We start from the raw sequence: 15,152 nt of genomic DNA on the forward strand, positions 1-15,152 counted from the left end.
TAATACTAAAATAATATCCTTATGATCTCAGTATCCAAAAATGTATAAAATACCAGTTGGCAGTATATTCAAATTTAGGGAAAGAGGGAATAGCTCTTAGGATTCCTCTTGGAATTTCTCTGATGCTGCGGAAGCCCCCGGGACGGTTCACGGCTGAGCCGCCTCTGCTGGCCGGCCAGCCTGGTCTGGGACTTTCCTTTGCCTTCGTAGCAACGGCCGAGCGGTGCACTACAACGGCTCCAGCCTGCTGCAGTGGAAGAGCGTGCGCCTGGACGTGACCCTCTCGCCCGGTGAGTCGGCAGGAGGTTTTTTTTTTATGCTGCGTATTTCTACTGTTCCCTGGTTTTGTGTAAATAGAGTAAAAGTAAACTAGCTTACCAGCTGGAAGCGGGCAGTTTGTTAGTGAAAGCCAGGTACTTGTCCTTGCCGTCTGCTACTTCACGCCAGAACCCTTATTTCGCGAGGCCGTCATCATCGAGGAGCCTCCACTTGGTAAGGCAGGGAGGCCTGTCCATTTTGATTCGTCATTATGAACAACTTGAGGTTTCGCTTCTGTTTGAAGTTCAGTCTTTTGTCAGCTTTTGATTGATGAGCAGATAAATAACACAAAGATGGAGAGCGACCTCTGCCACCAGTCCCGTTATCATGCTGTCTCGGGAGCCTACGTGTCAGGTCCTGCTTCGCAAACCTGACTGGACGTTTGTCACATAGCCAGTTCAATTAAAAGAAAAACAAAGTTTTTCCTCTTCTTTTTAGCCTCCATATAAGTCACTCACTCTGTATAGATGAATTGGGATCAATCCTGTCTGCTCCCGCAGAGGAACAAAATGTAGGCACTGTCCTCTGGCCATTAGGAGTCCCCAGGGAGTCCACCTGGGTGGCCCAGTCGGTTAAGTGTCCCACTTTGGCTTAAGTCATGATCCCACAGGCCAAGGGTTCAAGCCTGCTTCAGATTCTGTGTCTCCGTTTCTCTCTGCCCTTCCCCTGCTTGTGCCCATGCGCTTGCTCTGGCTCTTTCAAAAATAAACAAACACTTAAGGGAAAAAAAAGAAGCCCCAGACATGTTGGTTACTTAGTTTTGGACCGTGCACCTTAGCATTGATGAAGCCGAAACCACTGTACATAGCAGGTGGTCTGGGCTGCTCAGACGGGGAGTACTCAGTCCCTCCAACCACCAGGTAACCTCCTGCAGCTGGCTGGGGGCAATTTTGCCATCACTCAACTTGGGGAGCTGATTGATAAATTGCACCTTTTGAAGAGTGTAGCGTTTTCGGGTGTGGTCAAGTTACTACCCGGAAATAGCTTCCTGGCAGTTATTTGTCGCTTTCTGGAGCAGAACTGCGACATTTCAACTGAGTATTTGGCGTGTTTTAAGCACAAAGCAGGGTTTGGGGAGAACATGGGAGCCGTATAGTCAGGGTTTTTATTTGTCACTTTCATTCGTTTTGTTGGGTCCCATTTTGGTTTTTGGGAACTTGTTCGACTGGAACTCCCGTAAATGCGCTGCCTTCTTAGAGAAATGTGTCTGGATAGGAATCGAGAACTTCCTTTTTACAACAGAATCGCAGCCTGGCACCGGGGTGGCTCAGTCAGTTAAGTGTCTGACTGCTTATATTTTTAAGACCATAACTCAATCGTTCACGAATTCACTGAGAAAGTACTACCTTTTTACCTTTATGCCATAAGTAATTTTCTGTGCGTCCATAGAGAAAAACCTCTGTTTAAAAAAAACAAAAACAAAAACAAATGTTTTCCCTTTTTGTCTTGGCTGCCAGGAAAGTAAAGGTTACATGTAATAAGTAATTGTGGGAACTAATTTAGACACAGGTATTCTGAATAGTTTTGACTTCTTTTTTTTAAATTATTTTTGTTGTGTTACTGTAAAATAAGTATAAAATGTAACTTCGTGCCTTTTTCAGTTGTAACTAATGGCATAAACAAAGCTAGGCCAAGGGAATGTGGCCTGATCACACTGGTTGCAGCAGGAAGTTCGCTATACGCAGTGGAAGGGAAAACCAGACGTTTGCTTCCTGCTCTCTGCCGTAGGTGACGTGGCGGGAATCGGCTGGGAGAGGACCGAGGGGACCCCGCCTCCTCCAGGGCAGCCAGCCAAGGGCCGGGTGTACTTCACGTACTGCGGGCAGCGCCTGTCCCCGTACCTTGAAGACGTGTCTGGTGGGATGTGGCCTGTGGTTCACATTCAGAAGAAGGCAGGTTACCTTTCTGGGAAGCCAGACAAAGTCTCCTTAGTAGTTTGGACCGTGCTCAGTCACCCTGGGGAGGGTGGTCTCCTTGACTGCGTCCACCGTTCAGGTGCTGACCTCATCCAGAGGCACCCGCCTAGACACCCCCGTAGTAACGTTTAGTCTGGCATCACCACATGAGTGCAAATCGGTGACTTTATGAAAACAGATGGGACCCCGCAGAAGCGATGCCTGGGCCAGGTCTAGACTCTTCACTGGTCTTGACTTGGCAAAGTTGGAGGGGAAAAAATGTCCCCAGGGAAGGGAGCAGCTTGTGCAGTGGCATCAGGCAGAAAGGAACAGTGCTGGGAACAGGAAAGGTCGTGGCCTTGTAGCAAAGAGTTGGGGAGTGAAGCGTGGGGATCGGTGGGTGCGCTGGCCTGTGCACGCGGTCCCGCCATCCCCTCTGCCTTGCTCTACGTGCTCTCCCAGAGCTGGGGCCCTTCTGGAGACACTCACCTTGGAGCGTTAAGTAAATAAATAAGCAACCCTCACTCCTTTCAAATCCTTTATTTGATCTCCTTCCCAGAACACCAAGACTCGCGCTAACTTTGGCTCCCGCCCGTTCGCCTATGCAGAAGGGCAGGCCCACCGCAACGCTGCGGACCTGTGCACCGATCTGGCGGAAGAGATCAGCGCTAACTTTGAGGCCTTGCCCTTTGCCATGGCATCTGACAGTGACAACGACGCCGGCACCAGCATTGCATCAGACCCGGGCACCCACGGGCCACCGTGCCGCATTGCCGCCGTGGCCGCCGCTCAGCAACGTGAGCCGCCTCCGCTGGGCCCACCGCTCCCTGGGGTGCAGATGCTGCTGATCATAAACCCTAACGCGGGCAGGCTGCAGTGCCCACCGGATCCGGGGCGATGGGCGGGCCCAGTAGTACAACATGGGAGCAGGGGCAGCATGGGACACTGGAAAGCGCCTTCCCCACATCCAGGAAGCCTGCCATTACTCAGTGCCTGGCAGAATATTGCCACCTGGAAATGCAAGCCTGAGAGATTGTCCACTTTTCAAAAGATAGCTAAAAACCCTAGAAATTTAGGGGTGTCTGGGTCGCTCAGTTAGGTGTCCAACTTTGACTCAGGTTGTGATCTCACAGTTTATAAGTTTAATCTGCACATCTGGCTCTCTGCTGTTGGCACAAGCCCACTTTGGATCCTTTGTCCCCCTCTATCTCCACCCCTCCTCCTCTCTCTCTCTGTCTCTGTCTCTTTCAAAAATAAACATTTAAGAAAAACCAGGATTTTATTTGAAATCTATCTTTTGTTTTAAAACTGAGGTCATCAAAGGCTAATAAAACACTAATTGTAGAATCTATGTGGTGGGTATTTGGTGTGCACTAAAAAACTTTCTTGATTATTTGAAAAACTTCATAATCAAATAAAACCGAGCTTCCTGAACTAAAGGTATCTCTGGACCGGCTGCATCTGGCCCCTTGAGATACTAGTTTGCAAACTGTTTTAAGACTGTTTACATCTTTCTCATGATGAAGAACTTTGCAAACTTCTCTGAGTTGAATGAATTATACCCATAAAAAACGATTTTAGGATCCGGGGTAATGACACTTGATTTGTTACTCAAAATCCCTCCCCACGGCTGGGGCTCTTTCACACAAATGAAGATAGTCTGGTTTGTCTGAGGGGCAGACGTTCATGCTTTTCCGGCCTGCTTGCCCCTGACGCACTGTCACTGTGCTCTGTTCCAGAATACGACAGTGACACTTCCTGTCATTATAAAGTGGAGCTCAGCTGTGAGAATTTCATCACCTCGGGCCCAGACCCCCACCCGCCCCCCATCGCCGACGACGAAAGCGACGACGAGGACGATGACGACGTCCCACAGGTGCGTGGCCCGCAGCCCTTGCCCAGGACGGGCCGCCAGGAGCCATCTTGCTCTGAGGGCACAGGGCCGGAGCGGCGACGCTTCCTGCTGTGTCCCCGTGTTTGAACGGTGCCCGGAGCGTTCACCGTTCGTACAGCGTTACCGGCAGCGATGCCTCTGGGGCGCGTGTGCCTAGTACCACTCTGGGTGAGGGAGAAATGGAGTCCCTCGATAGTGACCCTGCAGTGAGGCCGGGGATCGTGGGGAGTGCTCATGGGCTGTAGAGGGAGAGGAGGGGCTTGCCGAGGCCGGCTGTGTTCTCCCCTGGCATCCCAGGGGGTGTCCTGAGGCTGGCGGGGAGGAGGGGAGAGCCGAGTCAGGGAAGGGTGCGCCGCCTCCGTTGATGCGTTTACCTTCTCCATCCAGGAGGACCACTACGCCCTGCTGGTGAAAGCCTGGGAGACCAAGGTGTTCCCCACCATCCGGAGACGCTTCCGCAACGAGGCGGAGCGGAAGTCGGGCCTGGATCAGATAAAGGGCGCTTTACAACTAGGTGTGGTGCTTTACGCTTTCCTCGGGAGCCACCCCACACGTGAAGGGATGTGCTTAGATGAAAGTAGACGTAAATCGGGGGGGGGGGGGCGCCTGAAGTCAGGCTGGACCTGACCGGGTCCCCTACCTGTGCCTTGACTGAACGTCGTGGTCTCTGGCTGTCCCTGCCAGGCTTTTCTCTGCCCGTCCGCTTAACTCCGGGTGGGGGGCGATGGGCTGCTGAGTGAAGCCGAAATGGTCCCAGCGGGAGCTTGGATGGCCAGATGACTCGGCTCTCAGGCGCAGCTGTGCTGTTTACCGTCCGCATGAGCTGGGGACAGCTGCTTCGCCTTTCTGGGCTTTCCTGGCCTTCGAAACGGAACTAGTGACGGTCACCACCCCAGCTGTGTGTGAGGCATGACTGCTTCATGCAGATAAAGCCCCGCCAAGCCGTGTCCGGAACATAGGAAGCATTCGGTTCATGCGGTTCTGGGTGCCGCCGTGATGGTGCAGTGGGCATTCTCCCCGTGTCCCAGTTGCTCCAGCGAAGGCTAATGCCGAGTTTGGCCCAGGCGGTGGGGCTTTGGGACAGGTAGCAGTTTCTCTTTAGAGAATTTTCCTCATCTTCTGAGATACCTGCTTTCCCCCTCAACATGGTGGCCTGGGGGGCGGCGGGGAGTAAGAAGCTTCGTTTTTGTTCTATGTGAGCAGCCGTGCTCCTCTTATTTAACTTGTTCTGACTGAGACGAGGCCCAAACAAAGAGAAAAGTCCCCACACAACCTTTGTTTTTGGCCAGTTTGTATGCTGAGTCCCAGATTTCCAGTGATTTCTTTTTCCCCGTTATTCGCACCAGGACTGATTTCCTTTAATGCCTTCTATCCCCGAAGCTAAGATACTGTTTAAACTTAACCTGTGGGCATTGCTGTCCCTCCCATGACCTGGTGGGATTGCTTCCAGCTCTTCCCGGAGCCCTGTTTCAGCTGCCGACCCACTTCCAGGCAGATGGTATTCTCCTCTGTCAGGAGTTTCAGGCAGGGACGCCTGGGTGGCTCAGTCGGTTAAGCGGCTGACTTCGGCTCAGGTCATGATCTCACAGTTCGTGGGTTCAAGCCCTGTGTCAAGCTCTGTGCTGACAACTAGCTCAGAGCCTGGAGCCTGCTTCCAATTCTGAGTCTCCCTGTCTCTCTGCCCCTCCCCCACTTGTGTTCTGCCTCTCTCTGTTTCTCAAAAATAAACTGTAAAAAAAAATTTTTTTTAAGAGTTTCAGGCAGAGGGAGCAACATTAGGAAGACCTCGGCTGAGCTTGGGTGGTTGGGGAGCAGCAAAAAGGCCAGACTGCAGGTGTAGCCGCAGAGGAGAGCACGGGGGAGGGGAGGGAGGGGCAGCAGGACGTGAGAGGAGGGGCAGAGACAAGCCGGGGGCGCGTGAGGACTTCGGATTTTATTCTGTGTGAGACAGGAAGCCATTGGGAGGTGGTAAGCAAAGGAGCAACGTAATCGGGTGGAGTAGATCCCAGGGATAAAAGGAGGATTTGTTCTTCCCCATTCATTTCCACCATCTGAGAGAAAGGCCCTTCTGTGTCCTGTCAGTGCAGAGCAGATCTCCTGTGCCCAGACGGCTTGTGCTTAGTGCAGGTTCGCTGCTGCCCACCTGGGAGCACTCGCGCAGCCACTTGGACTTGGGAGGGCTTTATTCTAGTGGCTTTTATTCCACCGTGAACTCATCACTGTCCGTCCCTGCACTCAGCATGCGCCTCCCAGGCGTCGGGCCTCCGGCTGGAGAATTCAGAGAGCCTCTGGGAACAAGACGGAGAGGGTCCCTTGTCTAACCGCGTCTCCCAGGCGGCAGCAGACCGACATGTGATCGGGGTGGGCGGCAGATCAGGAGGCCGCAGCGTGTCACCAGGGCAGCTGATGTAGCCTGGCTTCTCTCCTGGCATTTAGGCAGAGATCTGGCGCTAACTCGGTACCAGCCGGTCCCCCGTGAAAAACTTGAAGTGCTGTTTGTTCAGGGGGCTGGTACTTCTTCCTGTCTGGGGGGGTTAGAAGGGGACAGAGTCCACAGTATGCAAACAGAAGGCTCTTCTGTATGGTCGTCGGTTGCCGAGCCTTAGTTTTGACGAGGTTCCACTTAAATTAGGGTTTCTTTTCTTTTACCCTTTGGCGCCAGAACCAGCCTTGCTATCTGTGGCCAGGCGTGCCTTCTCCTTCTCTGCTCCCAGTTCGGTTAGGGGGAAGTATAGACGGCACAGCAGAAACGGAGGTCACCCAGAGGTGGCTCCCAGAACAGAGGCGGGCCGATGACTCCCCCAGAAGTGCCTCTGGCGCCTGAGGCGGCATCCTGCCAAGGCTCGGCGTTGTCCGTGTGCCAGGACCAGTCGTGGGAATTATGTTAATCTAAATGTAAACCGTTTACCGTACGAGTGTAGCTCCTTCAGCATAGAGCAGTGTCAGAAGTGAAAGGGAGGGCGGGGGTGGCTCGTGGTCCCCGAAGGCCCACCTCTGGGAGGCGCGTCAGCCTCCTGTTGTCCGGTCCCCAGGAAGGGTAGTGAAAGCACCCTGCGCCGAGCGTGGTTGAGCTCGGCCTTCTCCCCGTGGCCCCGGGTTCCTGCTTGGTAGACAGCAGAGGACCTTTTTCTCCTCTCCCCCATTCCTTTGGAAAATGTTGCCGAGATTATTTTTGCGCCATCTTCCAGTATCAGGCCACGTTTCTGGTTTATTCTGATAATTCTTTCTCTCAGCATCCTTCTCTAGTTGCAGCCTCCTCCTCAACTGCGCTCAGAAAATTGCTGTGCGTTTTCCCTACAGCAAGGCCGGCAAAGAAAGGAGGGGGAGGCGAGTATGATGGAAATAAGCCTGTGAGAACACAGACGTGTCCACACCCGTGTCTGTACCCACACTTCCCGAGCCATGTGCGAGCCACGGCGGCAACAGCTGATGGAGACACTGCACCCCACCTCTCTGTGCCCCCACGGTGCCATCTCGTCAGGGACTTGGAGACTTGTAGGCTGGGTTTATTAATAGTTTGTGCTGAACATGATGATGTGCTCTCCCCCAGGAAGGAAGAACAGGGCGACTTCCTGTCCTGAGTAGGAGAAGTGGAGGTAGCTCCGTCTGTCTTAAGCAACACTTGTTTGTTGTAGTAAAAATCACGCATGGGGTGCCCGGGTGGCTCAGTCAGTTAAGCGTCCAGCTTTGGCTCAGGTCATGATCCCACGGTTCATGGGTTCAAGCCTCACGTCAGGCTCTGTGCTGACAGCTAGCTCAGAGCCTGGAGCCTGCTTCGGATTCTGTGTCTCCCTCTCTCTCTGACCCAACCCTGCTCATGCTATCTCTCTCTTTCTCAAAAATAAATAAAACAGGGCACCTGGGTGGCTCAGTTGGTTAAGCCTCTGACTTGGGCTCAGGTCAGATCTCACGTTCGTGGGTTTGAGCCCCGCGTCAGGCTCTGTGCTGACAGCTAGCTCAGAGCCTGGAGCCTGCTTCCGGTTCTGTGTCTCCCTCTCTCTCTGACCCTTCCCTTCTTATGCTCTGTCTCTCTCTGTCAAAAATAAATAAAACAAAAAAATTTTTTAAATAAAACATTAAAAATTTATTTTAAAAATCACACATGGGGGCGCGTGGGTGGCTCAGTTGGTTGGGCCTCCGACTTCGGCTCAGGTCAGATCTCCTGCTCGTGGGTTCGAGCCCCGCGTCAGGCTCTGTGCTGACAGCCAGCTCAGAGCCTGGAGCCTGCTTCCAGTTCTGTGTCTCCTTCTCTCTCTGCCCCTCCCCCTCTCATGCTCTGTCTCTCTCTTATTTTATCAAAAATAAATAAAACATTTAAAAAAATTAAAAATCACACATGGTACAAATATGAATAAAGAAGAAACCTTTTCCTCACATTCTTCTAACTCTCCATTTGTCCTGTACTTGGTTCTCGGGACGCAAAGGAAATGCCTGTGCAATGACATACTGCCATCTTTAACCGCTGTGCATCGGTGGATGCTCTCGTAAATCCCAGCAGAGCCGCAGGAAGCGTTCTTGTCTCTCATGGACAAGCGTGCGTGTGTTTCTGTGGGAGAAGTCTGAGGCTCCTCCAGGCAGGGCTGGGAGTGGTTTGGACCTGGCAGCCCCTGCGCGGCCCCCTACCTCGCAGGCTATGCCCTCCCCCCCCCCCCAGCCCCGCACACGGTGTTTGGGAGGTTGTCTCGCTGTGGTCCGCGTCGTGGTTGATCTGAAGACCGGGTGCTCTTCGGACACGTAGCAGCGTGGTTCTGTTTTTCAGGCATGGTGGACATTGCCCGACAGACGGTCGAGTTCCTGTACGAGGAAAACGGCGGCATCCCGAGAGACCTTTACCTTCCCACCATCGAGGACATTAAGGACGAAGCAAACAAGTTCACGATTGATAAAGTTCGAAAAGGTTTTGCTTTCCCTCTTACTTTGTGAAACTTTGGAGTTAGAAGCGGGGTTTCTGCGCGGCCTGGGCCGGCCTCCTGTGCGTGTCCCAGACTCCCTGGCATGCGTGGTCCGGTGGCACACGTGTGCGGAGGGGGCGGCAGGGCGTGGGTGGAAGGTTCCAGATCGGCCTCCCAGGTTAGATCACAGCTGCTGAGCTAATTAACCGTGAACGTGTGGCTGCACTGTGCTGTTTAGAATTTTAATAGCGTGTGTTTATTCCTTTGATTAAAAATCTATTGCATATTTTGAGGAAATGAAAATGCAGAAAAGCAGAAACTAAAATTGAAACTACTCATTATCAGACTTTTCATAGAAATGTCAAAACATCAGGGACGGGGGCAGGGATGTGTACTTACCTTTATTTTCTCTTTTGGATATAATTCACGTACCCTAAAAAGTCACCCTTTTAAAGTATACGCTGTAGTTTTTAGTGTACTCACAAAGTGCTGCCACCATCAAACCATTACCTCTTACTTCCAGAACATTTTCATCCTCCAGAAAGAAGTCCCATCCTCCACCATTCCCCATGTCTCCTTCCCTTGAGCCCCATTAATTTACTTTCTGTCTCTCTAGATTTGCCTCTTCTGGACATTTCCTATAAATGGAGTCCTACGGCATGTGGTCTTTTGTGTCTGGTCTCTTTCATATAGCACAGTTGTTCAAGATGCATCCATGTTGTAGCATGTGTTAGTACTTTATTCCTTCTTACGGCAAAAAGATATTCCATTGTATGGACACTGCCCTATTTTTTAAAATCATTCATCAGGGCGCCTGGGAGGCTCAGTCGGTTAAGCCTCCAACTTCAGCTCAGGTCTTGATCTCACGTTCGTTGGGTTCGAGCCCTGCGTCGGGCTCTGTGCTGACAGCCAGCTCAGAGCCTGGAGCCTGCTTCTGATTCTGTGCCTCCCTCTCTGCTCCTCCCGGCTCATACTCTGAATCTCTCTGTCTCAAAAATAAATAAAACATAAAAAAAAATTTTTTTTTAATCATTCATCAAATGTTGGACACCTGAGCTGTTTCTAATTTTTGGCTTGTATGAATGATGAATGCTCCTATGAGCCTTGGTGTTCAAGTATTTTGTTTTTGTTTTTGATTTTTTTTCATAGGCCTGTGTTTTCATTTTTCTTGGGTTCGTAGGTGGGAGTGGGACTGCTGGGTCACAGAACAAGTGGAACTTTTCGAGGAGCTATTGGATAGTTTTCCAAAGTGACTGCAGCATTTACATCCCCACCAGAAATGGTTAAGGGTTCCAATCTCTTCACATCTTGCCAACACTTAGTACTGTTTTTTTTTTTTTCTTTTTAATTACGGCCATCCTAGTGGGTGGGAAGTGATCCCTCATTGTGGCTCTGACTTCTGTTTCCCTAATTCTAATGATGCACAACATCTTTTCATGTGTATCTTTCATGTTTCTTTAGAGAAAGGTGTATTCAAATCCTTTGCCAATTTTTTGGTTGGCTTATTTGTGTTTTACTGTGAGAGTTCCTACAACATTTAGTTGTGTGGTTTTCCAGACCAAGCTTTGTACCTTTTCAGTTGCAACTAAACCAAGGTGCTGTTCGATGCTGTAGTGCCGTTTTAGGCCCTGAAATACAGGTCTCCAGATGGTGATGGTATTTGCTTCTGTAAACACTCCTCCTCTGCCCGTCTCAGGCCTCACGGTCGTGACCCGCTCCCCAGACAGCAATAACGTAGCCAGCGGTACTGTGGGAACTGCTCTGCCCAAATTCGCCATCCGAGGGATGCTGAAAACCTTCGGGCTTCATGGAGTCGTGTTAGATGTTGACTCGGTGAGTAAAGAGCCTTTCATGCACACGGAGACTTCCTGCCCAGACTCCTTAAAAAGCAGTCACGCAGGTGGATTACTCGCCAGCTAGGGATGAAGAAAGTGAGCCGAGTGCTCACGCCGAATGGTTGGCCTGAGGTTTCCTCACGGGCCCGGGTCACGGGATCAGGGCGAATGGTAGATGGTAACAGCTGAACACTCAGCGCTGACAGCCCCATCAGGCCACGCCGCCTCCGCCGTTATCTCCTGTCGGCCATGTTCAGACTGTCCCTACGTTATACCTACCCAGGTTCTGGGGGGGAATTCTCCCCTTGTCCTTGACGAATGGGTGATCTGTCACCGTCCTGACTGTTACAGACACAAGTCCGGTCGTTTTAGGATTTTGATCCTGTCTTCTCACTGGTCCTCTCAGCCTCAGTTTCCCGATATGTAACACGAGTATATTAAATCCATGGGGCTCCCAGTGGCCAGGGCAGGGGGTAGGGGGCGGGGGTGGGAAAGAAGGAACAGCAGATATATGAGGGCAAAGCCAGAGCTCTCTTCAGGAAAACAAGCCCTGTGTGAAAGCCTGGACCATGTTCCTAAGGTTGCGTGGACACACTGACGCTTGAGAAGTTTCCCAGGCAGGGAAACTGACGAATGCCAGGAGTTCAAGACTCAGAGTCTCTGATAAAAAAGGATGTGTCATGGGGCGCCTGGGTGGCTCAGTCGGTTGGGCCTCTGACTTCGGCTCAGGTCATGATCTCACATTTGTGGGTTCAAGCCCCACGTTGGGCTCTGTGCTGACAGCTCAGAGCCTGGAGCCTGCTTCCGATTCTGTGTCTCCCTGTCTCTCTGACCTTCCCCGCTCATGCTCTGTCTCAAAAATAAATAAAACATTTTTAAAAAATTTTTAAAAAAAGGATGTGTCACCACGTAGATAAGCTAGAATCTACCTAGATAGAGATACAGACACAGGAAATGTGAGGTGCCGCCAATGCTTTCAAATGAAAATTTTTACATCTTTTATGGACTCCTTTGTACTCAAGGTTAATTTTGAATTATTAAATTTTTAAGAGAGGGTATCGGACTGGTGGTTTATGAAGGTGAACTTTAAAAAACTCCAGGGGCACCTGGGTGGCTCAGTCAGTTAGGTGTCCAACTTGGGCTCAGGTCATAGTCTCATAGCTCATGAGTTGGAGCCCCACGTCAGGCTCTGTACTGACAGCTCAGAGTCTGGAGCCACATCCAAGTCTGTGTCTCCCTCTCTCTCTGCCCCTCCCCCTCTCAGGCTCTGTCTCTCTCTCTAAACACTAAAAACATTTAAAAAAAAATAATGAAGTAGAAAATTCCATTGATTATGCTATTAATGTCCCTCTGCTTTCTGATACGAATTTCTGACCATAGTTATCAGAAATTATATAACTGACTGTTTTTTAGCAGTGGAAATGTGTGCAAGTAAAAACTGGAAAGATGGGAATTTTGCTAAAATAATTATTTCTCAAGTACTTTAATTCATTTTGTTTTAGTAATCCTAAATAAAAATTATGTTTGTATTTGAATCCAAAAATGTATATGCATGAGTTCACTTTTTATTTTTCCTGCAGTAAAAGGGCTATCAGATTCCATGCTTTTACAAAATTATTAACATAAGAACAATGAAGATAAAACAGTATGTACTGAATTATTACTGAACTATAGTACTTTTTGTTTAAAATTTTTTTAATTTTTTAAAATGTTTTATTCATGTTTAAGAGAGAGAGAGAGAGAGAGACAGCGTGAGTAGGGGAGGGTCAGAGAGAGAAAGGGAGACACACAATCCGAAGACATGCTCCAGGCTCTGAGCTAGCTGTCAGCATAGAGCCCGATGTGAGGCTCGAACCCATGAACCGCAAGATCATGACCTGAGCCGAAGCCGGACGCTCAACCAGCTGAGCCCCTCCAGGCGCCCCATGGCTGGCTCAGTTGCTGGAGCTGCAGTTCTTGATCTTGGGGTTGTAAGTTCAAGCCCCACATTAGGTATAGAGATTACTTAAAAAATAAAATTTAAAGGGGCATCCGGGTGGCCCAGTTAAGGGTCCCAAGTCTTGATTTCAGCTCAGGTATGATCTTACGGTTTGTGGGTTTGATCCCCACATTGGGCTCTGTGCTGATAGCGTGAAGCCTGCTTGAAATTCTCTTGTGCTCTCAAAATAAGTAAACTTTAAAAAATAATGAAATCTAAATTCATTTCTAACTCATGAGTACATTCCAGTTAAAATTTGAAGACTGGTATGAAAAAACTAAACACACTATCAGTACTAACCAGAAATCTTTTTTTTTTAATTCTTGTCTTTTTTTTTTTTACACTTAATTATTTTTGAGAGACAGAGACACAGCACCATGGGGGAGGGGCAGAGAGAGAGGGAGACACAGAATCCGAAGCAGGCTCCAGACCCTGAGCTGTCAGCACAGAGCCCGACGCGGGGCTCGAACTCACTAACCGTGAGATCATAACCTGAGCCGAAGTCGGATGCTCAACCGACTGAGCCACCCAGGGGCCCCTAACCAGATGTCTTGGACCTATTAGACTCAATCAATGACATAAAACGAATGTTTATTACTACAAAACTTTGGTTTTATATATAATACACGTACATGTGTTATAAAACTTGGAGGGGAAAAGTCAGTGCCCAAAAAGTCAAGTAGACATTTCCTTTACCTGTTGCAGGTAAACGAACTGGTGCAGGTAGAGACGTACCTCCGAAGTGAAGGTGTTCTGGTCCGATACTGGTATCCCATTGACATGCTGGAAAGGCCCCCAGCAGGCTATCGAAGGACTGCCACCAATGGGCTGGTCACGCTGGACAATACCAACCTTCAGATTCACAGGTAAAATTAAGCCCTTCTGTGTAGTGGATCACAGAAGTTTGCGTACTGTGTTTTACCACATGGACCATTCATCGCGGACAAGTTTTCCTTCAAAGCTAAGAGATAGAGAGAAGCTAGTAAAATCACAGCAAAATTGCTGGAGTTGGGAACAAATGTGGGGTCCCGTGTCACCCAGTCTGTGCCGCGGGCTCTCTGCTGTGCGCGGGGGGATTGAGGGGCGGCTGGAGGCGGGAGGAGCGTGGGGGAGCTGGAAAGAGTAAAGCCAGTCCAGAGCTAAGAAGATGTTCACCCTGTGAACAGCCAGTTTATTTCTCGGTGGTTAATTCCTGAGCACCTGCGTTGTGCCTCTCACTGGGCAGAAATTTCCAACGTGCCTACACTCTGTGGGTTAAAACCTAAAGATCATTCATCTCTCTCCTCTAATTCAGACCTTCCATGGCTTTCCGTTTCCCTTGGAGAGAATTCCTTATTAACCTGCCTCACGACCCGCCCCCCCCCCCAGCTCAGAGCCTCTGCGCCTTCTCGTGCTTCCTGTGTCCCCCACACGCCCACGTGCGTCCTCACAGTGTCCTGCGTGCTCTGCTCGTGGCCTGGAGTGCTGCGCTCAGACCTTTGCATGGCGGTCCCATTCTTGTCATTCGGATCTCAGCATGTCCCCCTTCCCACGGGAGTTTGCCTCACCATCTAAAGTAAGCACGAAGCCACAGGTCCTAGCACTGCGTCTCCCTTCTCTTCCGGGACCCGACATTTTTGCTTCTTTGTTAAATTCGTTTCTTGGGTTGTGGCCCCTCCTTCTAGAATGTGAGGTTCCTAAACACAGAGACTCCTTTGCTCGAGTCCCTGGTGCCGAGTCTGGGCCCTGGCTCACATTTGTAAACTCAAAATATCTATTGAGAAGGATCCCAAAACATAGGCTTGAATATCAGTATGATATTATTAAAAGCTTTATTTAATCAATTGTATATTTAGCATATGTCTCTGGTAGATGTAATTAGGATGTAACTTTAATGACTGTCGACGAGTAGCTGAGTGAAAAGACAGTGCTTCGTAGCGGTTCAATTAGACTACAGACACAGGACGTTTATTCTCAGTATTATGTCTGTGACCTTGGAATTGGGAGAAATAGGAAGCTGTATGGGTTTATTTATTTTTAATAGTTTGTCAAATTGTTTCCATACAACACCCAGTGCTCTTCCCCACAAGTGCCCTCCTGCATCACCATCACCCCTTCCCCCCACCCCCCAGTTCAACCCCCGGTTCATTTTCAGCATTCAGTAGTCTCTCAAGTTTTGCGTCCCTCTCTCTCCCCAACTCTCTTTCCCTCTTCCCCTCCCCCTGGTCCTCCATTAGGTTTCTCCTGTTCTCCTGTTAGACCTATGAGTGCAAACATATGGTATCTGTCCTTCTCTGCCTGACTTATTTCGCTTAGCATGACACCCTCGAGGTCCATCCACTTTGCTACAAATGGCCATAT

General features: G+C 49.9%; 1 protein-coding gene across 6 annotated transcripts in view; it reads left to right on the forward strand.

Annotated features, from left to right (window-relative positions):
* The window catches only part of HECTD4 (HECT domain E3 ubiquitin protein ligase 4), a 183,852-nt gene that overhangs the window by 138,933 nt on the left and 29,767 nt on the right, over window positions 1–15,152 (forward strand). For all 6 annotated transcript variants that reach the window (XM_029921457.1, XM_029921458.1, XM_029921460.1 and 3 more), the window contains 8 exons: window positions 211–290; window positions 2,047–2,210; window positions 2,773–3,010; window positions 3,953–4,089; window positions 4,495–4,621; window positions 8,867–9,004; window positions 10,696–10,832; window positions 13,518–13,678. In XM_029921457.1, coding sequence (XP_029777317.1) covers window positions 211–290; window positions 2,047–2,210; window positions 2,773–3,010; window positions 3,953–4,089; window positions 4,495–4,621; window positions 8,867–9,004; window positions 10,696–10,832; window positions 13,518–13,678 — 1,182 coding nt within the window. The remainder of the gene's footprint in view (window positions 1–210; window positions 291–2,046; window positions 2,211–2,772; window positions 3,011–3,952; window positions 4,090–4,494; window positions 4,622–8,866; window positions 9,005–10,695; window positions 10,833–13,517; window positions 13,679–15,152) is intronic.

This window comes from Suricata suricatta, chromosome 14, assembly GCF_006229205.1.
Source record: "Suricata suricatta isolate VVHF042 chromosome 14, meerkat_22Aug2017_6uvM2_HiC, whole genome shotgun sequence".
Lineage (NCBI taxonomy): Eukaryota > Metazoa > Chordata > Mammalia > Carnivora > Herpestidae > Suricata > Suricata suricatta.